General features: G+C 41.3%; 1 protein-coding gene and 1 long non-coding RNA gene across 3 annotated transcripts in view; one reads left to right on the top strand and one right to left on the bottom strand.

Annotated features, from left to right (window-relative positions):
• The window catches only part of SCFD2 (sec1 family domain containing 2), a 641,446-nt gene that overhangs the window by 286,570 nt on the left and 328,240 nt on the right, over nucleotides 1–26,636 (top strand). For both annotated transcript variants that reach the window (XM_029587632.1, XM_029587640.1), the window contains exon 5: nucleotides 4,197–4,446. In XM_029587632.1, the coding sequence (XP_029443492.1) occupies nucleotides 4,197–4,446 (250 nt within the window). The remainder of the gene's footprint in view (nucleotides 1–4,196; nucleotides 4,447–26,636) is intronic.
• On the bottom strand, nucleotides 8,157–14,331 carry LOC115083712. The gene is made up of 4 exons (XR_003854386.1): nucleotides 14,200–14,331; nucleotides 13,398–13,584; nucleotides 9,726–10,100; nucleotides 8,157–9,587 (listed from the first exon to the last, which is right to left on the bottom strand). It is a non-coding gene; the product is annotated as an uncharacterized LOC115083712 (long non-coding RNA).

A 26,636-nucleotide genomic window follows, 5' to 3' on the forward strand; every position in this document is an offset into this window, starting at 1 on the left:
TCTAGTCCTGTGCTTAAGCACCGGGGCTCGCCTCAGCTCCTTGTGGGTGTTCCCGACAGGAATCTGTATGGCACTGATGATGAGGTTGATCCTGATTCCCTGGAAGATGGGAAAATTCCTCCAGGGCTGGAACCGCATTGAAACATGTTGAGGTTCTTTCATAGAGATGAACTGCCTTCCCTGATTTCCCAGACCTTGAACCAGCTAGGTGTCCCTACTATGTCAGAGCTGTGGAAGAATCCCATTTTGGTTTTCTTATGTAAAGCCTCTTGTTTTCTTCCCAGTGATAGATGCCATCCAGGAATTGATTGTTCTGGAATGGGATGCCCCAGAGGCAAATTTTAAAGGTGGTCGGACATTGGAAGTCCTGTACCCCCTGGATCTGGCTGTGAGAGAGCATTTGTGTTTTCCCAAAGTGGATGCTCTGGTATGTGCTGTGTTTAAGCGGATGACTATCCCATAGAGGGAGGAGCGGCCTTGAAGGACATACATGATAGAAGGATTGAGGCTATTCTTAAGCAAGCCTTTGAGACACTGTCGATGAATTTACAGATTGCCTCCTGTTGCGCCCTCGTGGCGAGATCTTGTCTGCTTCTCTCTCAGGAGGTTGGTGAATCTGGAGGGAATTCCAGAGTGTTTATGGAGCCTTCTGCCACCTTTTTAGCAGACGCAGGCTATGATTTGGTCCGGACCTTGACCAGAGGAGCGGCATCGGTGATAGTGGCCAGGTGTCAATTCTGGTTGCGAAATTGGTCAGCTGACGTAGCTTCCAAAGCCAATCTTACCAAGATGCCTTTAAAGGCTTGCTCTTGTTTGGGAGCGAGTTGGAGAAACTGGCCAATAAGTGGGATGAGACTCCGGTGCCTCAGATGCCAGGAGATAAAAAATGATTATAGCGCACCTTTGGTATGAGGGGTTGTTTCCAGACTTCCAGGTGTTTTTGTCCTTACAGAGGGACAACCATTCAGCGGACTTGGCCTTTCGATAGGTCTCAGTCCTTTCATCCCCAGCAGACTAAGAGAGGAGCAGGCTCGGGTGGTGGAGCTTCCCGAGATTCCCAATGAAGGTTTGCTGACCCACTTCTGGAACAGGAAATAGGGTGACATCTCTCTCTCTTTTATCGGAGGTGGGTCAAGATCATGATGGTCCTGGAGGTGATATGCGAAGGGTATGACTGGAATTTCGTAGTATTCCTTGGGACGTGTTCATGGTGTCCCCTTGCCCTCCCTGCAGAACAAGCAGGCAGTAGAAGTCACGCTTCAAAGGCTTCCCAGACTGAGGGCTGTGTTTCCAGTGCCCATGTCTTAAGAAAGTATGGGGGTGATATTTATTTTGCTGTGCTCAAGGAGTGTTTCTTTTGTCCCATCTTGGATCTCAAGAGGGTCAACTGTCACTTGAAAGTGACTCATTTTCGAATGGAAACCTTACGTTCGGTAATAATGGTGATACAGTTGGTGGAATTTCTGACCTCCTTGGATCTGTCACAGGCTTATCTTCATATTCCCATCCGATTGGAACACCAACGCTTTCCACACGTTGTAGTGTTGGGGTACCATTATCAGTTTCGGGAACTGACTTTTGGTCTAGCCACCGCTTCCAGAACATTTTCCAAGATTATGGTGGTGGTAGTGGCAGCCTTGCGAAAAGAAGGAATCCTGATGCACCCGTATTTGGACAACTAGCTGATTCGAGCCAAGTCTCAGGAAGAGAGCCGCCTGGTGCCACACAAGGTGATCTCCTTATTGCAGGAGCTCGGTTGGGTGGTGAACCTGACCAAGAGCGATCTTCAACCATCCCAGTCGTTGGAGTATCTGAGGGTGGGGTTTGGCATGGGACAGGACAGAGTTTTCCTACTGGAAGTTCAGATCCAAAAATTGATGTCTCAAGTGCGTCAGTTGATGAACAACATACGCCTGATGGTGTGGTCCTACCTACAGGTACTTGGCTTGATGGCAGCTACTCTGGAAGTGGTGCCATGGGCAAGGGCGCATATGCATCCTCTTCAGCGCTCTCTGCTATCTCGTTGGAACCCATAGTCTTGGGATTATGCAGTCCGGCTCCACTTGCCGATGGAAATCTGCTTCCGCCTCCAGTGATGGTTGCAGGAGCATCATCTGAGAAAGGAAATTCCCTTGTCTTCTCCGACCTGGTTGGTACTCATGACTGATGTTTAATTTGACTGCAGCTGAAATAAACATATTTTAAAACTTTGAAAAGATAATACAAAATTAAATATGAATATGTGCTGGAATACTATGTTGGTTATATATAAATATGAGGCTAAAGCAGCAGAAAAGAATGATCATTTGCTCCTGTGCTATAACATATGGGCCCCAATTTTTAGGTTTATCTCCTGACCATAGAATGCTATATATGGATGTATTTGTATATTACTGAAGCGCTAATTTGTATTAGTGCATTTCTATGTTTTTTGTACTGTTACTATGAGAGTTGTTAAAACAATAAAAGATATGTCCTGAAAAAAAAATGCACCTGTGATGGGGCAGTTCCTGTGCCCTGTCCTGGACTGCTGCCATTTTCCAGAACTATTGCTCTTAGCCGGGCATTTACAGTCAAACAGTATCTTTATTCCTTGCTCAAGCGTGTTACTTCACAGACATGGCCACCAGTCCATTTCCTGAAACACCAGAGCAATCCAATCATGTACAGCAGGTGTTTACCTACAGTTTGGCTAAAGCTTTGTACAACCACCTAAACCCTTCCCTAGTAAAACCCCTTAGTTAAAGGCTCTTCAGCTGCAGGGACAGCATTAAGCTTTTCCCATTCGACCTCTGACTGGCTTTTGCTTCCACTTACTTGGCCCTTTGCTTTCCAGTTTCTAAAAAGGCTTTTCTTTCTACCTAACCACACTCTCTTGTCCCTTGGGAAGAACATTAGCCAACAATATGCTAGCTATAGTGACATCACATCCTATCTCACTTCCATGTTCCCCTTTGCAGTGCTCTCTGCTTCCCTGACATACTAATTGCTCACTTTTCAGGGAAGGAATTTGTTATTTCACAATATCGTCCTTGGGCAAGAAAACACACACCATATGATGAGAGATGAAAGCTAATACACACATTCAGTAAAAGGCATTCTTCATCTTCATGTAAAAGATTTAAAAAAAAAAAAAAAAAGATATCAACTTCTGTATAAAATGGCTTTATTTCAATCTCAGTTAACAGGAAATAGATATTTTTAGATTAACATTTTTATATAGTACACTAAACCAAGGGGTGCTTTACAGAAAACTAAGCATGAGTCTCTGCTTTAGAAAGCTTTCAACCTAACTGGTATATGAGGCAGTAGAAATAAAGTGAATTGCCTTGTGTGTCAATGGAAGAAGGAGGATTTCAACTTAGAATAATGGGCTGGAACTTGAAGACCTAACTATTAGGCCACTCATGCTTACTATTAGTTTTAATGGTTCTAGATCATTAGGTAATAGTGATTTAAACAGACAAGCAAATCAGTATTATAAGTAATATAAGGGGGAAATTGTCAAAAGCATTTATGCATATAAATGGCCTTTTTGAAAATTACCCCAGGTTTTGTATGTGTAAAAATACACACGGAAGCAACTTTGCACATATTTTTACGCATACTGCAAAAAAGCATACCTGGGGTGAGGAAATCATTTACACACATAGTTTTGATTTTCGGAAATGTGTGTGGAAAGGTTTGCATACACATTTCTTCCTGATCTCTAGCAAGTGTAAATGTGTGTGCCTATGCCACACTAAGGTATGTACTGTCCTGCTAATTTTCAGAGCGGACTTGCGTGCAATCCCACTTTGAAAATTAGGGCTGAAGTCACATGCAGATTTCAGCCCTATATAGGCTGGTAAAAAAAACAAAACTGTCCTCTTCAACTATTTTGTCCCACATTGAACAGACTTTATTTACTGTAGTTGTAATCTTTATAGATGGTTCATATGCATAAAAATAATCTAATCTTAATTACTTTTTGAAGAAGATAATGCTGATGAATTTAGGCCTTAAGTTACAGTTTTCTTGCCAAGGAATGAAAATTGATAGGAAGTGGCAACAATTTTTTGGTTTCCAGTATATTCCATAATTTGAATATCAAACAATAACCACCTGTTTTCTAAACTTCCAGTTGCAGATATATTATAGAATGAAAGGTATTTTCCTGTTTGCAGTCATATGATTGAGTTCTTTTTTTGTTTCAGAATATCGGGGACTTACACTTGCCTGGCGTTTTGAACCAGTTACATCCCATGATAAAATCTCACAGTGAGAGAAAGGATGATGACTATAGCCTTGATGAGCTCCTGATGTTGCTGGTATACATTTATTCTGTGGTTGAAGAAATCCCCTTGCAAAAGGACCTGGATGTGGCAGAAGATCAGATAAAGAAGGCATTTGTCCAAGTTTTCTGCAGTGAGCCAGAGCTATCTTCTTTATTGCAGAAAATAACAGGTAGGTTGAGATACTAATGGTAAGAGTAATTATTGTACCCAACAGAAAGGCAGATACCGGGAGATATAGTGATTATGGAACAAGTCAGCACTTCCTGCTCCATCTGATTTTCAGTGCCATATTTATAATTTAATGTTTCATTTGCTTCCTTTTTTAATATTTACATGATGCTTCATGTAATTTACACCAACACAAATACACAAGAAAGTGAATTAGGATAAGTATGGTTGCCATATCAGGAGATGATGAAAAATTTATATTATGTATGGGTGCTAAAAAAGTGTCACTTGTTTTTTGTCTATATAACCATTCTTTAGTATAAAAAAGTTCACAAAGTAGCAATATAAACTAATGGAAATGTTCTAATTTGGTTTTCTCTTAAAATAGATTAGAATTTGTTAATACTCTTTGGGGTAGATTTTCAAAAAGCGCGATTTGGCGTACTTTTGTTGGCGCATCAGGCGCAAACAAAAGTACGCTGGATTTTAGTAGATACGCGCGTAGCCGCTAAAATCCTGGATCGGCGCGCGCAAGGCTACCGATTCCGTATAGCCGGCGCGCGCCGAGCCGCACAGCCTACCTCCGTTCCCTCCCTTCCCCTACCTAACCCACCCCCCCGGCCCTGTCTAAAACCCCCCTTACCTTTGTCGGGGGATTTACGCCTCCCGGAGGGAGACGTAAATCCCCGCGCGCCAGCGAGCCGCTAGCGCGCCGGGACGCAACCTGGGGGTGGGTCCGCAGGGCGCGGCCACGCCCCCGGACCGCCCCGGGCCATAACCACGCCCCCGGACCCGCCCCCGAAATGCTACATCCCGCCCCGAAAACGCAGCGCAGATCGGGCCCGCCCCCCGACACGCCCCCCTCGGAAAACCCCGGGACTTACGCGAGTCCCGGGGCTCTGCGCGCGCCGGTAGGCCTATGTAAAATAGGCCTACCGGCGCGCAGGGCTCTTAAAATCCTCCCCTTTGTTTTGTATTTGAAATCGTTTCCGATTGCATGAATGCCTGTATCTTCTTTTGTTGTGTTTCATGCAGCTATGCTTGTTGAGGTGTTACAGTATAAGGTTGTTATTTTAATAAATTGGACTACAAAAAACAAATGTAAAAATTCTGAGATTTGTGCCAGACAAATAGTCATGTATTCTTTAACATGGTTTCTAACAGAAATCTTGGAAAACAGGAGAAAAAACAGAGACCAAACAGAACCAGACATCCATAATAAAAAACAACACATTTTCCACTAGAAATACTTTTGTCCACAACATTGAAAAATACTGAAAATAAAATTAAATATACTGGAAAGTATGTACTCTGGCCAAAGAGAGTTTTGTATGTGAATCATTTGTAATTGCCATGTGTTGTGCAGAGAAACATTTGCTTAGAAGTACTTGCAACAAGAAGACATTTGAGAAAACACACCCTAATCCAGCCTGGTGATGAAATGTATCCCTGACAGAAACAGAAATGGAAAACTCCCCATCCTAAGATAATCAGTTTCCCTCCTAAGCCAAATCAGAATCCCCATCAGCCGGAAAGGAATCCATATCCCAAATGTTCTCTGGTTGTTAATGACTACAACATTATTTGCTTTCCCTTTACAAACAGGTGATAACCCATTTTCAGATCGATACTGTAACGTGCGGTTGAAGATTTCCCGTCTGTAACGTGCTGTGAGCGCACAATTCGGACGCGTAAGGCGATCCAGCGATACAGTCTCCAGTTTCACGCGTCCTTAGCGCTTCTTAAAACAGACGCATAACCCTTTCTGCACCCAGCATGTATATGATATGTAAATGAACGAATTAGCTGTATAATGAAGGAATTAGCTATTCCCCTCCGATACTGTGACGCGCGCTCAGATTATCTCCTTTGTAACCCGCTATTTTGCCGCGTCCTTAACCTGTTAGTTTACCGCCTACCCTCTACTTGGTGTTAGTGTGGTGTTCGAAAATTAAAACGGGAATAAAGTGTAAAAAATAGGGGTAAAACCAAAGGGAGTAAAGTGTAAAAAACCATGGATGACCTCCATATTAACATTGCAGCGTAAGTTGTTTATATATATGTATAAATACCTGTCACTTTCCTGTCACTTTCCGAATCCCCCAGGCTTGCGGTCATCGAGGCGGCGGAGGGAGCCGGCGGGCCCACCGCCGCCTGGATCCAACGCGCACCCACCCCCCCCCCCGCCGGCTCCCACCGCCGCCGCCGCCTCGATGACCGCACGCCTGGGGGATTCGGAAAGTGACAGGTATTTATACATATATATAAACAACTTATGCTGCAATGTTAATATGGAGGTCGTCCATGGTTGTTTACACTTTACTCCCTTTGGTTTTACCCCCATTTTTTACACTTTATTCCCGTTTTAATTTTCGCCCTGCGCCTTGCTTCGGGAGGGGGAGGGGAACCATCCACTTCCTGGTGCCTGTCATTTCAAATGTCATTTGAAATAACATTTGAAATGACAGGTACCAGCGCACCCAGGATACTTTATAAGGCGCTGTATTAGCGCCTTATACAGTAAAATGGGTTGCGCGGGCCTAACGCTTGCCTAACGCTTCGCAGCTGTGGCATGCATTTGCATGCAATTTGAAGAGAGTATTGAGCGGTAGGTGAAGAGAACTGTGCATGCGGGGAACGAGGGTGCGCCCGGCACTGCCGCACTGTTTCTACCGCGGCCTTAGAGTATCGATCTGTTTGTTGGGCACCATAACTGAAGACTGTCTAAGCCAATGGTGACCAATTCTGTTGCTAAAGTGCCAGAACTGGTCTGGTTTTCAGGATATCCACAATGAGTTTGCATGAGAGAGCTTTGAATACAGTTGGAGGCAGTGCATGAGTATTCATTGTGGATTTCCTAAAAATCATACCTGACTGGGTGGCTCTTGAAGACCAGAGCTGGCCACCCCTGATCTAAGCAGTCTGATAACTGTATGACTGTTTTTAAAGCTTCCTGGTTGGCCCTTGAGTTTGAAAATGCTCGTGCATTGCTGAACAGGCTTAGAAAGTCTTTGGCCAAGGTTCCTTGCGGGATGGGCTCCTCCAGCCACCCTGACTCATTTTTTGACAGCTGATCAGGCCCAAGGCTGCCTCCCCAAGCATCTGCGCTCCAGAAAGCAGTAGCCTTCCCCATATTGCCACCTATATATTTAGGATGTTTTAACCTGCCAGGTTAGGCATCTCTGCATCTTTTTCCATTGATAGTTTCAAGCAGCTTTGAGTTAAGCGTCTGTATAAAGAATATATATCAGTCAGCACTTGAGCTGAGGACCTTTTTTTTCTAAAATCAATTATTCATCCACTTGAGTTTAAGAGGGTTTTTGTCTAGTTAAAGTGATATTAGTCTTCCCTTAGCCATTGGTGGGGGATCATCATGGTCTCAGATATGGTAAACCCTATTATCTATGTTGATTTAAAAAAAATGGGACAAAAAAGGATAAAAATATTCTCTGTTACATACTAAAACAGTGACACTCTGTTTCCTGGCACTTCGAATTGTATATAAGAACTTAGACGTTTATTCATAAAGTCTTCCCTCTGATTTGTTTCTGGTTGAGCCTAGGAAAGCTAGAGAAATCCAAAATTTTGATAAAATCAATACATAAATAGCGAAGTTATTTAAAAAAATGTCTTTATTGTGCAGAGGGCAAACTAGTTTGTTTTTTGCAAAAATATATATTTTTAAAGTGTATGTAACTACAGCATAGCAGTTCTCATTCACTCAAACAAATTCCAGTTAGTATGATTATCTTTTAAAAGGTCTTTTATTTCAAGTATTCCCGGCACCCACGTATTATCAAAATGTTCTGATAAGTATGATTTCCTGTAGATGACTGTATTTACACAGTGGAAAAATAAGACAGCTGTTTCTATTTGCTTATACTCAGGAAGTTTATTGAATTGTTTTCTCCTCTAACATTGTTCAGTATACCCTTGCAGCTGCAATATGTAGTTTCAGATAAAAGCCACAGGAATGCAGATGGACTTATATTAATTTAATGAAATTATTAGACAATCACTGGGTGGTATGTTTTGGTTAATGTGTAGATTTGAGAAACCACTGAGAAATCTTTGATTATAAATTCCAGTCCATTGCTGCCTACTTCCATAGTTGCAGAAGCCTCTAAGGGCTATGAGCTGTAGATATTTCTCTTCCTATTGTCATATGCCATGTAACCTTAATCATTTAGAGGTCTGTATTCAAAGGCATTTAGCAGGATAACTTGTGATTTATCCAGCTAAATGTCTACTTTTTAATGTCTAGTGCACTTATCTGGCTAAAATGTAACCGGATAACGTAGGGGCTTTGCTTTTTGGAAGTACTGAGAAAAAGGCAGAGATGGGGTGGACCTTTTTACAACTTAAAAATTTGCATTGCCACGAGAGAGAAGGGGTGGCCTGCCTATTCGAGCTTTTCGGCCTGCCACTCTTCACGTTAATTTTGGGGAACGGGAGGGGTGGAGGGCATAGGGCCATTGGCCCGATGTTGAACATCTCTCAGGAGAGTGGGGGATCCTGGGCACCGGCCTAGTCTGGAGATTTTTTAAGTGTCGGTACTTATATGACTGTATTCTTTGAATTTAGCTGCATAAGTTTAAAGTTACCCGGTTATCTTTAGCTAAATAACTTTAAATCTAACTGGCGATATTCAAAGCTTACAGGTTAGGTTTAAATTTATCCAGCTAAAGGTACCTGGATAACTTTAATCAGAAATATTCGGTAGAACATTTATTCTACTAAAAATCACAGATTATTTGTCTAACTTTAGCCAGATACGTTAGCCATTTTAGGGATTTTTGAATATTGGTCCTTCAATATTTTCTGTCTCTTCCAATTCATGACATGTGTTCTTACTACAGCTCAAGTAGTCAAAGGAGATTCCATTAGACAAGTTCATTTGCTTATTTGTAAAAGGCAAATATTTTCCTGAGATCATCTAACATTATCACAAATGTTTTTCCAAAAGGAAGGATTGCTTTAAAATCTGTATCTTCTTCCTTGGGCTGGTTGAAGATGCTGTCCCTGGAGGGAAGGCATATTCACCATCATGCAACAGCAACACCAAGAGTCTAGACTTCGGGAGGCATGCAGACTGGATTGTGGAGGGACCTGTGGTCTTTGGCTTCTAAACAAGGACTGTTGCTATGACAGAGGATTGAGAAAAAGCAAAATGGGTAGTTGAAATAAAAGCTCATGGCTCCATAGCCCAATAATAACATTAAAACATAGAATATGATGTCAGATAACTACCACACAGCCCATTTAGTTTTCACATATTACCTTCTGCTGCAGTGCCATAGGCTGGCTTTCCTTTACTTTTTTGCCTCCACTACTGCTACCTGAAGGCTGTTCCCATGTAGTAGGTGATTCTGACTGAGCTGAAGGTCCCCAGGATCAGGAGAAATGGGGGGAATGTGAATGGTGGGTCCTAATGGCTTGTCAGAGGGGCTGGGATCAGTGTAGTGAGCTGGTGCGACATTCGGTTTGGTGCAAGGCATTGCGATTCATGGCAGGCCTTGGTTAGTGGAGAGGTCACGAGAGCGGACAGGTCAGGTTGTGTCGCCTTGATGATCCTAGGTACAGCTCCTGCATTGTGGGCTGAGGCAGGAGCCCCTTCTCTGGTGGGGTGAAATGTGAGGCTCAACCCCCTGGTACCTGTAAATGTTTATCAATAAAGCTGTGGTTATTAATTTGAAAATGATTCACAGGCTCATGTTAATTTATGTGAGACTGATGATCAGTTGCTGACTGTGTTAGGGTGGGGGGTGGGGATTGGTCCCAAATGCCCTTCTTAATAACCATAAAAGAATTATGGTGCTATAATCAGCTAGTGAGATTTCCAAACCAGGCCCTTTCACCCTCTACCCCTATCTGGTACCCCTCTTATCTCTACCTCTCTCTGTCTCCTTCCACCTCCTAGTTTTATTGTAACTGTGCTTTCTGCTTCTGGTTAAGTAACCCGAGTTCTATGTAAACCGATGTGATATGTTATATGAACATCTGTATAGAAAAGCTCTAAATAAATAAATAAATAATTCAGCAATACTTCCTCAATTCATGGCCCAGCCATATAAGTGGACAGCATTGCCATATCTCTTCCTTAAACATATAATACAAATTAAAAAATGAGTATTGTAGGGCATTCATGGCCTCCTACCTTAATATTTTGCTCTTAATATTCAATTAAATCATTTTGTAGAACTCTCTGCTGCTGATCCCTATAATCTTGGAGATTTTATTTAAAAGCATTTATATTCTGCCCTATTCAATAATAGTTCTAAAGTTGCTAATAGTTTAAAACATACATACAATAAAACCTAGATACTAATTAATACAAATCTATAAAATTCTCTGTATATAAATTCAGTTTTAGCTATGTCAGAACCCCAGACAAGTTACAGTATAAAAATAAGAACTGAATGTAAGGCCTTATATTGATTTAGGAACTAATCTACTAAGCTTTTTCCCATAGAAACAAGGGCCTATGTAATAACCTAAAACCATTGGGACCCTATGGGTAATATAGTCTCGGCTATAGGTGGCACTGTTCAAAGGGCATCTAAGTATTGCACTACTGGCCATCCTCATTTAAATATTATTGTTGGCAGTGGGAACCACTAGGAGGAGTGCACACTCTCATGGCATCGGTGATACCATGGATGTGGGAAGCAAGTTTCCCCTTCCAAAAGAAATAAAATGACTTGCCGCCATGTCCCATGAGCCAGTCACAACCAGAAGGAGAGTACAGCAGGTGATCCCAATGTTTATCTAACCCACGTCTCCTTTCAGTGGTACTTTTCATGCAAGCATGCAACAATTTGAAGCCCGTAATGCTCCATACATTTTCTAAGAATCACCTCATGCCACCATTCAGACTGGTGTGCATGTACAGGAAAAGGGCCTGCTGAAAGGTGGAGTAGCTTAGAAAGGTTTTGGGGCTGTCTGCTCTACTGTCCTGCCAGCTGGAACTGGGCCTGCACTGTTACCGCAGTAGAAAGCAGGAATGTATTGGGCCAAGGTAAATTGTCACTCAGGGATTGGGGAGGGAAGATGATTGCAGGGAAGAGAGGTGAGGTGGGACTCTGGGATGGGGGAGTGAGGTGGGATTCTGGGATTGAGAAGGTGAAGAAAGATGAGGTGGATGGAAAGAGAGGGAAGGTAAAGTGGGAATCAGATGCTGGAAGTGATGGGGGGATTTGGTGCTAAGAGAGAGAACCCAAGTCTCCTGGATGTACCAGGAGACTTCCAGATTGTCTGTTTCACTTTCTGAACTGACACTTTGCAAATAGCTTGTGGACTCATTGTTCCTTCTCTTCTCTGTGTCTCTGAAGGGCAACTGAAGCATAGTGAGATAGGACTAGAGCACATATGCACGCTCTCCCTATGGGTGCCTGCCTCCCCCTTCTCGTGTTACCCTTTTGGCTTAAAAAGTAAGCACTGCAGAGAGGAGACAACAGCATATGCAAAGACAGTGAGTGTGTGTAATCTATTCCTGTCCCCATGGTGCCACAGTTGACAAGTATGCATGCAAGTAGACAGCTAGGGAATATGTGTAGGGAGGTATTATATGGGGAAATGGGGTTATGATGTTCGAGGGAGTGAGTGGGGACTGGAGGTGTGAGGCACGGGAAGTAAATTGGGGAATGGGGGAAATGAGCCATAGAGATTTGGGGTGGGGGTGAGTCTGGAAGCTGGGGCATATGAGTGGAAATATTTGGGACAGTAGGTATATGGGCAGTAAGTGTGTGAGAGATGGATGGAATACTGGGTAGGGAATGAAAGGCAGTGGAGAGGGAGGTGGAATGGGAGGGGTAAGAGACGAGCCAGGGGAGAGGGTGAGTGACAGGGAAAAGAGCTGGATGAGAGTAGATGACTAGAAAAATACAGAGGGAAGGAGGGAAAAAATGGGGGACTAGAGAGTGGGTGAAAGATGGAGGGGAAATAGACTAGAAAAGAACGAACAGAGCAGGGGAGATGGGCTGGGAAGGGAGTTTAAAAAGTGGGAGATGGTTAAAATTATAAGTAGATGGATAGTATAAAGAAAGAGATTGAGGACTGGGAAGGATAATAGGAGTGCAATGTGTAGAAGTGGGATGAGGAAGGTACAAGACAAAAGATGAGAGAGCGAGGAGGAAGAGAAAAAGATGGGTATGGTAGAATATGAGAGGAGGTGTCTGGTAATATGTTTTTCAAAAACAATTTTTAAGGTACAGAATTGGGAGCTGGGATGTCCAGAGGGCATGGTATATAAATGTGCTTGAAAACCGTCAAACAGACCACTACGCCAATTATTGCAGGTGTCCAAACAGATTTCAGAAAGAAAGTATCAAGAGCAAAGGTTCAATCTATTTATATGCTGTGCCCTCTGGATGCCTCAGCTTCCAATTCTGTACCTTAAAAATTGATTTTGAAAAACGTATTCTGTGAACTAATTGATATGAATTCACCTTTGTGGGTCCCTCCTGGCGCAGCCCCTATGGCAAAACATAACCGTGTCAGGAGATTATTTTTGTTATATATTGCTTGTAAGCTTGAAAATGCTGTTTTGAAAGAACAATTGGATCATTACCTTGTTCACTTGGAACAGCTTTATATATGGAACATACATCCTGTTTTAATTTATATGCACTCCTGTGTGCCTTCCCATGTACTCCACTAGAACTGTCCCCAACTTTTACAGACCAGGGTAATAATATGCAGACATAAGAGAAAAAAGCACAGGACTGCTTCTGCAGCCAAGTCCCTAAGCAAAGCACATCAAGCAGCATTGTCTACATTTTCAAGGCTCCTTGCCTAGTTAAAATGTTGCTAGCAGTACTTTTTTATGGATTTGACAGAATCTTGGTTTTGATTGTAAATATTACTACCCTTATTAGGGTTGGGGATAACTGAACAGAATGGCAATTACTATCCTTAAGAGAAATATTGGGGGGGGGGGGAAGCTTTCGATACCAGAGGGTTCCTGACGAAGCGAGGGGGGGGGGAGCTTTCGATTCCACAGGGTTCCTGACGAAGCGAGAAGCGAAACATGATCATGTCAGACTAGACTCTGGATCAGACGTTGAATCTTCATTGAAAAGGGAAGTACTTCAAACTTTATCCGCCAGTTAACGAAAGTGCTCCATTTTTTAAGAAAAGGCTTAAAGAAACAAAAAAATGAGTAAAATTTAGAAAAATTATGGATTGTTTGGACCAATGATTAAATATGACCCCGAAGCGGTGAAAATATTGAGTGATAGTGCTCTCTATCTGTGGGGTGTTATGAAGCTCCGTGAAGTAGAAAATTAAAATACAACAAATATATATATGGTAATTGGGATTTCGGTGAATGAAAGAAAATATTGAATTTAAAATATTCTTGTAGTTAACGTTTTCCTCAACAATGTTTGGATTCGTTGATCAAGAGGGGATTATATTTTTACAGTATTAGTGTATACTTTTTCACTTAGCCATAAGTGCCAAATTGACTGTCAGTGGCTCTGCAATAAACTTTAGCATACACTGTAAGGCAAAATTGCATATGCTAAAAAAAGCCCGTATACAATACGGCCTTAACATGTACATTAAGATGCATGCTCATGATGTTAATGAGGTCATCCTTAAATTAGCATGACCTGACAGGTAAATGAGGGAGCATCATATGCAAGTTAGACATTACTAGCCCCATGGGAAATAGCATGGCATGCTACCATTTTCCATAGGCCTGATTAAGAAATATAGAACATAGTGGCAAATAAAAACATATTTCACCTACATCTTTTGCTCAGCTTTATAGTCCTTTATCTGTCCCTCTGAAATTCTTTGTATTTGCCTATGTTTCCTTGAATTCCAGTACTATCATTGTCCATACCACCTCCACAGGGAGGCTGATCCAGGCATCTACCACTCTCTCTGTAAAGAAAGATTTCTTTAGATTATCCTTGAGTTTACTTCATCCCATGACTTCTCATTCCAGAGCTTCTTTTTAGTTGAAATAGGCCCATATCCTGTACATTTATTCCTTGGAGGTGTTTAAATATCTCTGTCATATCTCTTCTTTCTCTCCTTTCCTTCAGAGTATACATGTTTAGATCTTTAAGTCTGTCCCTATATTCTTTATGATAAAGAGAGTTGACCATTTTAGTAGTTGTCCTCTGGATTGACTATTCGGTTCATATCCTTTTGAAGGTATGGTCTCCAGAATTGTTCACAGTACTCCAAATGAGGTCTATCAGAAACTTTTACCGAGGCAGTATCACCTCCATTTTCCTGCTAGTTATACCTCTCCCAATGCACCCAAGCATTCTTCTAGCTTTTGTCATTGTTTTGTCTACCTGTTTGGCCACCTTTTAGTATCATCAAATATGATCATCCCCAGATCCTACTCTTATTTTATGTGCAGAACTTCATCCCCTACACCGTACTTCTTCCCTTGGGTTTTTTGAAACCCAAATCCATTAACCTGCATTTTTTTTTAACATTAAATATTAGCTGCCAGAATCTAGACAATTTTTAAAGTTTTACTAGATCTGTCCTCATGTTTTCTATACCGTCCAGGATGTCCTCCCTGTTGTAAATTGTGGTAGTATCTGCAAAAAGGCAAACCTTACCTTGTAGCCCATACGCAGTATCGCTTATAAAAATGTTGAACAGACCCAGACAGAATATCCCTGAAGCATACTACTGGTAGCTCCCCTTTCCTTGGCGTGAACTCTATTTACCATTACCCTTTGTTGCCTCTCATTCAACCATTTTCTAAACTAGTCAGTCACTTTAGGGCCCATACCTACGGCTCTCAGTTGTTTGAGTCTTACAATCCTTTATTTGCACATCCTCCTGTCACTAAACCATCTTAAAAAAAAAAAAAGTCATGTCTGCCCTCACATATCAGCCTTAAATTTTGATTGCATAAACAATTTAGATCAAAATCATGAAAAAAACACCAATACACATGAACTTCACACTGATTCTATCAATAAGCCAAATGACTGAGTGAATAAAAATGCTTCTAGTTGTTTCCAAAATATCCTAGTATATGCCTCAGCCCTTAAATCATCTGGCAAGATATTCCAAAAAAGAGGGCCTGCAACTGAGAACATTCTGGATCAAGATTTAATCAATCGAACTTGATGCATAGAAGGCATGAATCGAAAATTTTGTTCAAAAGACCTCCGTGTGCAGCTGTCTTAGAAATTTTTATTAACATGTTTGAACACATAGCTGGGTCTCTGCTCAGGGATTCGTGGATGTGTCATGATTTTATTATCTATTACACCGGAAGCCAGTGAACTTTCTGCAGATTGTTTTCTTTCAGATTGATTCTTGCCTGTCTTTTTTGCCTCATTCGGGCTGTTCTAAAGTCAGGATTTTATAAATTAAGGCTATTGCGTCGTCTAAAGTATGGCATTTCTAAAGATGATTTTCGGTCTGAAGTCCAGGCCTTTGGACTTTAAACTTTCAGTTACTGCAATGCTTTTTATACTGGTCTACCTAGCTGTCATCTGGATGCTTTCCAGCTTTTTCTAAATGCCTCAGTTCGTTTGGTTTGGGTCGCCCTAATAGAGACCATGTAACACTGTGATGATGAGGGGTCTCCAGACAGTGTTTTCCAGAATCGGTTGCGTTACTGCACTGGATGCCTCACAGCACCCATCTCCACCACTCTGGGTTCAAGGATCTGAACCTGACTCCCTTTTGATCAGCACTCGCCTATCTCTTAGGACCAACCGACCCATGTTCATCTGCTGTTCACTACTTCTGCTTCTCTACTTCAGCCTTCAAAGTTCTCATTTGAATATTTGCTACTACCAACAAGACCTGCACATGAGACGGCTCTACCCGGGCCCTTGCTACAGGCTTCCATGCCCATCACAGCAGTCCTCCTACTCGTTGCAGCAGGCATGGAAATCCAGGGCAAGAAAATTCTTTGCAACTCACAGGCATCTGGCCACCAAGATCACTCCATGTTTGCATTAATTTTTTTACTGTGTGAAACAGTTCACGAAGTCAACAACCAGCAAATTTAATTAAAGAAGTAAAATAAGTCTTTTTACCTTTATCTACTTTCACTTTACATTTCTCCAAATTAGCTGGACAGCCAAGTCAGTAAAGCATTTAAATTTAATGCCATCTGCATTACACTTGCCTCAAACAACTTTGTGACTTTTAACTTTAAAAGAAACCATGTTGCTCCTTTATCCCTATGTTTCAAAAAATGTTTCATTGGTGCTAACTTGCTATGCACCTCATGCAATGTACCATACCATCTTATAAGGCAGAAGCTGTATCAGAAGCTGTATCAGAAAATGAGTTCTCATTTACCTTAGACACCCAGTGCGCTCATAGCTGATCTATGTCATGTCCTCTTCTTGAATGCATGAATGCTGTTCACATAATAGCAGATCTAACATAGGGAATTTCAGTTTTTATGCTGATCTTGAAATGCTCTGACAATGGCACCTGTGTTCTTGAAAATATAAATGATTTATGGCTAGCCCACTCGTCTTTCAAAAAGACCGGATCTAAAGTATGCCCACACATGTGTATAGGTCCTTGAATAAAAGCACTCATAAAGTTGCCATACCAATCAAAATATCATCACAAGAAGTAGTAAGCTGGTGGTATGTCAATGTGAAGGTTAAAATCACCTACAATGATCATATATTTTACATCCATAATGACAGAGTAATTACCCGACAGTAAACCAGGAAAGACACATACAAGGCAAACACCCAAGGATCAATTTCAGGTCAATTTCAACTAGTATCAGCTAATATATTAATATATCGTCCATGACCCCAAATCACAGGTATGGACATACCTAGGATATCATCATGTGTAGGTCCATCTGTCATGTTAAGGGGAGCCAAGTCAATAAATAGCAAACTACAAAATTGCTTTCATTTGCCAATTACCGAGACTGCAGTTCCCCACAGTTCAAAGCTCCGGACCAAATGTGCACGAAGGAGCGGCTTCTCAGTTGTGCTCCTTCTTGCCCCCAGTGGACCACGTGCCCCTGTCTGCATAGCACCTTCGGTCCCAGCTACAGGAGTTTAAAGATGCACAGCTCCTATCACATCACAGGAGCTAGAGCACCACTTCTCAGTCAGAAAAGGGTATTTGAGAAGATGACAGCAGCAGGTGGAAACAAGGCTGCAGCGGCCTTTTACAGGATCCCTGAGGTGCCAAGCAAATCAGGCAGTAAGGCAGGCTGGAATAAAATAAAACTGTATTTCTTTTGAACAATTATTGTTAAGATTGTTTATCACTAAAATCACATGTGTTTTGGTTCTATATTTCAAATTTGCAGAAAATTGTCCAAGCTTATCAGGGCATTTCAAGATATGTATGGAATGATTTTGAAAATTCACAACTGACTTTAAGGGTGGGGCAATATACAATTTCTCAAAATTGGTACAAACTTGTGAATATTAAAACCCCTTTGCAACATGTTTTTGTTTTTTGTTTTTTTTAATAATCAAGTTTCTAGATTGAGTCACATTATAACACAGAACATAATCCCATTAGAATCCTTATTTTTTTTTTCTGGTTTCATATGTTACGTATTTATTCTGTCTTCTGCACCTGGTCTAAGTTGGCTCTAAACTGGATGATAATTTTCATTGAAGTGTTTATAACATGAAGTCTTTTTTTTTTTTAACATGAGACATATGCGTCCAGTTCTTCAGGCAGCTGAAATACTGCCAACCAACTAGTCAGTCAGCTGAAACAGGAAACTAATATAACATGGTGTTCATTAACCATCTGTATTATTTTTCAACATACAAACGGAATAGCATTGAGATCTCAAAGCTAATACCTGTCCTACGAATACAGACAAGCCAGAAATACTTCTTCATGTTATGAAGTTACAGTAAGACTATGGTCTTTGAGATTTACATGAATGTGTACTGTAGTTAAGCCATCATTACCATCACTTTTTGGAAAGCCTCCAGTCTTAAGCAGGATGCATTTCACTTATTTTTAAAATACGAGTCATTTCTTGCTAGCTTGTGGTCCACACCCAAGCTGGCAAAACTAGAGTGGTGAATTATTAGAAAGACCGTTTGAAGAATAAAATATAATATTTCCTTAATGTTTGCACCACTCCCCTGTGCTTATATGAAACAAACAGCAGGAAATAACTGGCTGAGATATCTCTATGAGAGAGAGTTGTATGATCTGGGTTTTTTTTATGTTTTTCAACAAATTAAATGTTGGAAAGAATTATATAAAAGGGATAAATTTCCATCCATCTGTCTGTAAGCATAACTGTTCTCCAAATAAAGGGATGGAACTTTAACAAATTTAGCATGCTGGAAGAAATTGTGAACATCTCGAATAAGTTTGAAAATCAGAAGCATCAGGTCAACTATTTCAAAGAACCAAGTCTCTGAAAAAAAACAGCTACATGTTGCAGAATGTTGACCTGTGCTCCATTTCCAAAAACCTCCCACCCCCCATTCTTACAGCATTTTAGCACATAGCAACAGGCAGATAGGGAAAATAACTGACGCATCTGGCAGCAAATGGCACCAAAAGCTACTTTCTCCACACTTACAAAATCACACACCCACATGCACCCCCAACTCCCTGTACATCTCCAGTCGCCTGCGATCAAGATACAAATGCACACAGCCCTATACATATTCACTCCCTACATACCTCTACCCACCTGCTCCCTACTCTCCCCACTTGCCCCACACATTTATACACACAAACCTACAATCCACACACCCTCATATATTTCTACACACCCACAATCCACACAAACACTCCTACACTCACCTCACATACCTGCCATACACTTTCACACACACACACACACACACATTCACAGTCAACCTATAACCTCCACATCACTAAAACAAATCCCCACTGCAAACATCTCTCACACATCCTTACCCCACACACATCTGTACCTCCACGCCCCCTCACAAACCTGCAATCCACACACTCCTATTTCCACACCCCTTAATAAACCCATAACTCCTACCTCTATGCCCCATCATAAGCCCACAACCCACACACATATACAACCCTACATGTTTTGTTTAATGAATGAATGAATGAACTCAATCACCCATACCCTCAAACATTCATATGTACCTCAACTGCCCTATAATCCCTCTCACTTGCCACTAACACACATGCACCCATATGCATCTAACATTCAGCCTTTGTCCCGCCTATACAAACTCACAACTCGCACATTCCTAAGCCGATATGCCTACCTGTCAAGGTCAGTGGGCCCTTGAGACTGAGATATGATTGATTCAGCCCACGCCAACAGTAATTTATTTATTTGAAATATTTCTTACCAGCATTTCCTACACTCAGAGCGGAATACAAAAAACATGCATAATAAAATTGCATGAAGTTACTTAAAAGGCAATAAAACAATGCTTTAAATCAAATAAGAACATAAGAACATGCCATACTGGGTCAGACCAAGGGTCCATCAAGCCCAGCATCCTGTTTCCAACAGTGGCCAATCCAGGCCATAAGAACCTGACAAGTGCCCAAAAACTAAGTCTATTCCATGTTACCATTGCTAGAAATAGCAGTGGCTATTTTCTAAGTCAACTTAATTAATAGCAGGTAATGGACTTCTCCTCCAAGAACTTATCCAATCCTTTTTTAAACACAGCTATACTAACTGCACTAACCACATCCTCTGGCAACAAAATCCAGAGTTTAATAGTGTGTTGAGTGAAAAAGAACTTTCTCCGATTAGTTTTAAATGTGCCACAGGCTAACTTCATGGAGTGCCCCTTAGTCTTTCTATTATCTGAAAGAGTAAATAACCGATTCACATCTACCCGTTCTAGACCTCTCATGATTTTAAACACCTCTATCATATCCCCCCTCAGCCGTCTCTTCTCCAAGCTGAAAAGTCCTAACCTCTTTAGTCTTTCCTCATAGGGGAGTTGTTCCATTCCCCTTATCATTTTGGTAGCCCTTCTCTGTACCTTCTCCATCGCAATTATATCTTTTTTTGAGATGCGGCGACCAGAACTGTACACCGTATTCAAGTTGCGGTCTCACCATGGAGAGATACAGAGGCATTATGACATTTTTTGTTTTATTCACCATTCCCTTTCTAATAATTCCCAACATTCTCTTTGCTTTTTTGACTGCCACAGCACACTGAACAGACGATTTCAATGTCTTATCCACTATGACGCCTAGATCTCTTTCTTGGGTTGTAGCACCTAATATGGAACCTAACTTTGTGTAACTATAGCATGGGTTATTTTTCCCTATATGCCTCACCTTGCACTTATCCACATTAAATTTCATCTGCCATTTTGATGCCCAATTTTCCAGTCTCACAAGGTCTTCCTGCAATTTATCACAATCTGCTTGTGATTTAACTACTCTGAACAATTTTGTATCATCTGCAAATTTGATTATCTCACTAGTCGTATTTCTTTCCAGATCATTTATAAATATATTGAAAAGTAAGGGTCCCAATACAGATCCCTGAGGCACTCCACTGCGCACTCCCTTCCACTGAGAAAATTGTCCATTTAATCCTACTCTCTGTTTCCTGTCTTTTAACCAGTTTGTAATCCATGAAAGGACATCGCCTCCTATCCCATGACCTTTTACTTTTCCTAGAGGCCTCTCATGAGGAACTTTGTCAAACGCCTTCTGAAAATCCAAGTATACTACATCTACCGGTTCACCTTTATCCACATGTTTATTAACTCCTTCAAAAAAATGAAGCAGATTTGTGAGGCAAGACTTGCCTTGGGTAAAGCCATGCTGACTTTGTTCCATTAAACCATGTCTTTCTGTATGTTCTGTGATTTTGATGTTTAGAACACTTTCCACTATTTTTCCTGGCACTGAAGTCAGGCTATCAAAGAAATGTGTGGAAATAATTTAAATCCAAAAGTAATATTTTCTTTGATGATCTGGTGCAATCATGAGATTTCCAAATGTCAAGTTCAAAGTAACATCTTTATTAGTTTCATGCTGATATTATCGCTATATCTGTTAGAATTCTTAAGCCTTAAAGTCTCCCTTTAAGCATTAAAGTCCCCCAACACGGCCATGTTTCGCCAGTCATCTTCTTCGGGAAGGACCTCATTGTAAATCAAACAAAACAAGACAAATCTTTCTCTATAGGTACAGTGAAAAACAAATTATATAAGCAGTGCAAATTTAAGAAGCATTCTGTTACATGAGCACCTTTGAATATAATAAAAAACAAACAAACCTCTACGTACCTAGGATACCGTGCAGAAGCTTATAGCCCAGTGATATACATAGCTCAGTGACATACAAAGAACAGCTCTAGAACAGAACGTTAAAGGACTCTGAAAATAGCATGAAAAATCACATGACTAGGGGTAGCCAATCAGAAATAGGTAAATCAATCCCTATCTAAGAGCAGTTTAGATATAGAGATATAAATAGAACAAACCCAGGGAATTGAAAAAACGGCACGAAGAGTCACATGGCTTATGGAAGACAATCATAATAAGCATTTTACACATTTCAGACATTAACCCTTGCATTGATAGGATTACATGGAACAGTTTAGATACTAGAGTTTTCAATTCCCTGCTTTTGTTCAATTTATAAAACAGCTCGAAGAATCAATTGGCTTAGGGGAGCCCATCATAACAAGCATTTCAAACATTTCCCCTTACATTGATAGAATTACATTGACTCACTATAGAGCAGAATGTAAAGTCACAGGACTAGAAATAAACAGAATGCGGTGAATTAATACCTAACAAGGATACCATAGACCTTCTTAGACATCAGGGATAGACCAAATTAAGAGCAAGGAGTTTAAACAACAGAGCCCACAGACACGTTGCTTAGGCTAGCTAACTAAAACAGAAATCCCCGTTGCAGAAAATCACCCATTGCATGGATCTACATAAATGCAGACCATTCAATTTCTCGATTATATTCTGCCGAACATAGTTATTGTAATTTGAAAATCCATTTTTGTCACAATCAAGGTACAGCAATGGGGGCCACTATGACCCCTGATATTGCTTGTCTGTATGTGGCCGAATCTGCAGGTTCTATCTACACGTTAGCATTTTGGCCTTTGATTGTGACATGGCAGAGATTCATAGATATCTTTTTTTATCTGGCTAGGTACTGAAATCCAACTATGTATGTTCATTGATTGGCTCAGTGTCCAAAACCCTAATTTAAAATTCACTCATTCTATCAGTGATTCCCAAATATCCTTTTTGGCTGTTCTGGTCATTATCCAGGATAAGATACTGGTGACTTCCATATACAAAAACACAGACAGAAACACCCTCCTATCATATTACAGCCACCACCCATGCTCTCTTCGTGGCAGTATACCTATAGGACAGTTCTTCCCCCTTAGACGTACATACTCTTCCCGCCAGAATTTCATGATTCAAGTCAAATCTATGTGTCAGCAATTCTATGAACATCGATACCCCCAGAGGGTAATAAAGCAGGCATATAAACATGCCCTCTACGTTAATAAGGACATTGTTTCATCAATGACCTAGAGAACATTTGGCAGGTCTCACATGTGTACTCCCGTTTTCATCACTGGCTGGTCAAATCTGCAAATCCATATGTTCCCATTGGTCAGTGCTTACTCCTCTTAATTGCTTTGAAGTTTACCACATTTTACCTTTTACTGTGGCCAGAATTTAAGAGGTATATTTGTCCTCTGATTTCAACACAGAGGATAATTCACCTCGGATTTCTACTGGTCATCAACCTTGTGGTAAATGCCATGCATGCGATCTAGCCCTGACACTTTCTACTTTTGTACACCACTCCTTGAAGTTCCCGCATAAATTGCAGTTTTCAACTAACTGTAATTCAACATGGCTAGTATATAACATTATATGCCCTTGTGATCTACTGTATGTGGGGAAGACATCCTGCTGTTTGAAAACTCGCATTTTTGAACACCATAGCCTCATCCAGCAACATATTAAATCCACCGTCCTTACTACACATTGCCACGAAAGATTCACTTGATCACAGATCTGTGCTGTTGCGCCATTGATGTGGTTTCTCCTAGACCCCGGGGTGGGGATAGGGATCATATGTTCATTCAGAAAGAACAAAAATGGATTTTCAAATTACAATCACTACATCAAGCAGGACATAATTGAGAAATTAAATGGTCTGCATTTCTGAAGATCCATGCATGGGGGATTTTCTGCAATGGGGATTTCGTTTTTAATTGGCTAGCCTAAGCAACATGTCTGTGGGCTCCGTTGTTTAAACTTCTTGCTCTTAATTTGGTCTATCCCTGATGTCTAAGAAGGTCTATGGTGTTGCGTCCGTCGGTCTCAGACGGCTTCGCCCGACATGCCTCACCTCTATTTCAGCCTTCTCCACGAGCCTCGGGAGAATGGCATCCGTAGCATCTCCTTGCCGCAACCTCCGGCGTCCCCGGAGCAGCTTTGGCGCAGCGTCCTGCCATGTTGACCTGAGGCCTTCTAGGGTGCGCGTATGCACACGCCTCATGTCTTAAAGCAGTGTTGGCGCGAACCTCGGGGTCATCCCCCTCGAGTGACGTCACTGCTTCCAACTACTAAAGGTTGCCCATTTGCTAACTCTCACTGAGTTAGCAACGGATTGGATTTGTTCCGGTCTGAAGCTGTTCTGCCACTTCTGCTGCTGCTGGAAGCTATCTTCACCCTCCGGGGTTCTACTAACTTGGGTACCCGCTCCTCGGGGGCCCTTTGCCTTTCCAGGTGCCTATCCTGAATCCAGGTACTCGCTCCTCGAGGGCCTGTGTGTCTATCCTGGTGCCTGCTACCAATTCTTCTACCTGCTGGAACACTAGCTATCAGCTACAGAGAGTGAGTACTACTTCTCCCAGTCTGTTCATCTACAGCTCCTCGTTGTCTATCTGCATCGGGCCCTACACCACCATTGTGGAAAGGGACTCCTCTGCCGAGGATCACAGACTGCTGCTTCCTATCCTCTCTCTACTGTTTATTGGGAACTCTATCTACTCAGCTAGAAGGGAGTGTGCTTGTTATGATGGGCTCCCCTAAGCCAATTGATTCTTTGTGCCGTTTTTTTCAATTCCCTGCCTTTGTTCAATTTATATCTCTTCTATCTTAAGCTGCTCTATGTAAACCTATCAATGCAAGGAGTAATGTCTGAAATCGTTGAAATGCTTATTATGATTATCTCCCCTAAGCCATGTGACTCTTCCTGCTGTTTTTTTCAATTCCCTGCCTTTGTTCTATTTATATCTCTATATCTAAGTTACTCTTAGATAGGGATTGATTCACCTATTTCTGATTGTCTACCCCTAGTCATGTGATTTTTCACGCTGTTTTCAGAGTCCCTTTAACCCTCCATTCTGGAACTGTTCTTTGTATATCACTGAGCTATGTATATCACTGGGCTAAAGCTTCTGCACGGTATCCTAGGTATGTATTGGTTTGTTTGTTTTGTATTATATTCAAAGGTGCTCATGTAACACAATGGGGTAGATTTTAAAAGAAGCATGTGCGTCCTACGTGTGCTCGCGCTACCCGGCGCGCGCAAGGGAGAGCATAGTTATGCACCTTGCGCGCACCGAGCCGCGCTGCCTTCCCCCATTCCCTCCCCCCTAACCTGACCTTTCCACCCTTTCCCCTAACCTTTGCTCCCCCTAGCCCTACTCTAACCCCCCCAAAAAAATTTTTATTTACCTTTTGCACCTGCCGGCTGACTGCCGGCACACAATCCCAAGCACAGCAGCAAATGGCTGCTGTGCCTGGAGCCTCTGACCCCGCCCCGGGAATTACACACATCCCGGGGCTTTACGCACATCGCCGGGCCTTTTGAAAATAGCCCCGGCGCGCGTAACCTTTTTAAAATCCAGCCCAATGCTTCTTAAATTTGCACTGTTTATATAATTTATGTTTTTCACTGTACCTATAGAGTAAGATTTGTCTTGTTTTGTTTGGTTTGCAGTGAGGTCCTTCCCGAAGAAGCTGACTGGTGAAACATGGCCAAGTTGAGGGACTTTAATGCTTAAAGGGGGACTTTAAGGCTATAACCGATAGTTTGATAATATCAGCATGAAACTAATAAAAATGTTACTTTGAACTTGACATTTGGAAATTTCATGATTGCACCGGATCATCAAAAAAATATTACTTTTGGATTTAAATTATTTTCTCACATTTCTTTATTTACATTTGCACTTTGGCATGTGAGGCTTCTCCACTCTTGCTATTACTACTTAAATCAAATGAAAACAAACACTTTAACAGACATTCTAGACCTACCTATTCTCATCTAGCAGACTTAGATAGCACTCAAATGGAGTATGCTTTTTGAAATAGGTAAGTTTTGAGGGATTTACAGAAGATATTGGGTTCTGCTATTACTCTTACCTCTTTTGGGAGGGAATTCTATAAAAGAGGGCCAGCAAGAGAAAAATCCCATTCTCTGGTTTCCTCTAGGTAGATTGTCTGGGTTGTAGGAATATCTAAAATGCATTGTCTGGAGGTATGTAGGGCTCTGACTGGAGTATGAATTTTTAAGGTTGCTGCAATCCATGGTGAAGACAAATTAAAAGAGTATGAATAGCAACTGCAAGTTTGTATTATATATGGAATGAAATTGGAAGACAATATAATATCTGTAAGACTGGGGTAATATGTTCACGTATATGCGTTCTGGATAGTAGCCTAGCAGCCGAATTTTGGATAATCTGTAAGGGACAAATTATGTAATCTGGGAGACCAGTCAAGAGTGCTTTGCAGTAGCCTAAGCCAGACAAAAGAAGTGATTGAAGAACTGTTCGAAAATTGGGGGATCAAGTAATGGTTTTAAATGTGTAAGAGTCTTGATATGCGTATGTAAAGAAAGGAAAGGATTGATGAGAATGCCAAGATTTCAAACTGTTTTAGAGATGGGTATATTTGTCGGGAACAGGAGAAGGAGAGAACCAAGATAAAATTATAATTTTGGTTTTTGTGACATTTAGGGAAAGTTTGTTTTTAAGGAGCCAATCTTGAATAATAGTAAGACAAAATGAAATAAATTGCTCTGTGAGATTCCAAAGTTCTTAAGTGGGGAAAAAAATGGTATGTCAGCCGCATACAATTTATAGTGTATCCAAGGCTGTCGAGCAGCTGACATAAAGGAGTCAAATAGATGTTGAAAAGGGCCTTGGAATATACCGGAAGTCAGTGGAACCTAGGATGAAATTTCAGACTCAAATATTAC

This window comes from Rhinatrema bivittatum, chromosome 1 (genome assembly GCF_901001135.1).
Source record: "Rhinatrema bivittatum chromosome 1, aRhiBiv1.1, whole genome shotgun sequence".
Taxonomy (NCBI): Eukaryota; Metazoa; Chordata; class Amphibia; order Gymnophiona; family Rhinatrematidae; genus Rhinatrema; species Rhinatrema bivittatum.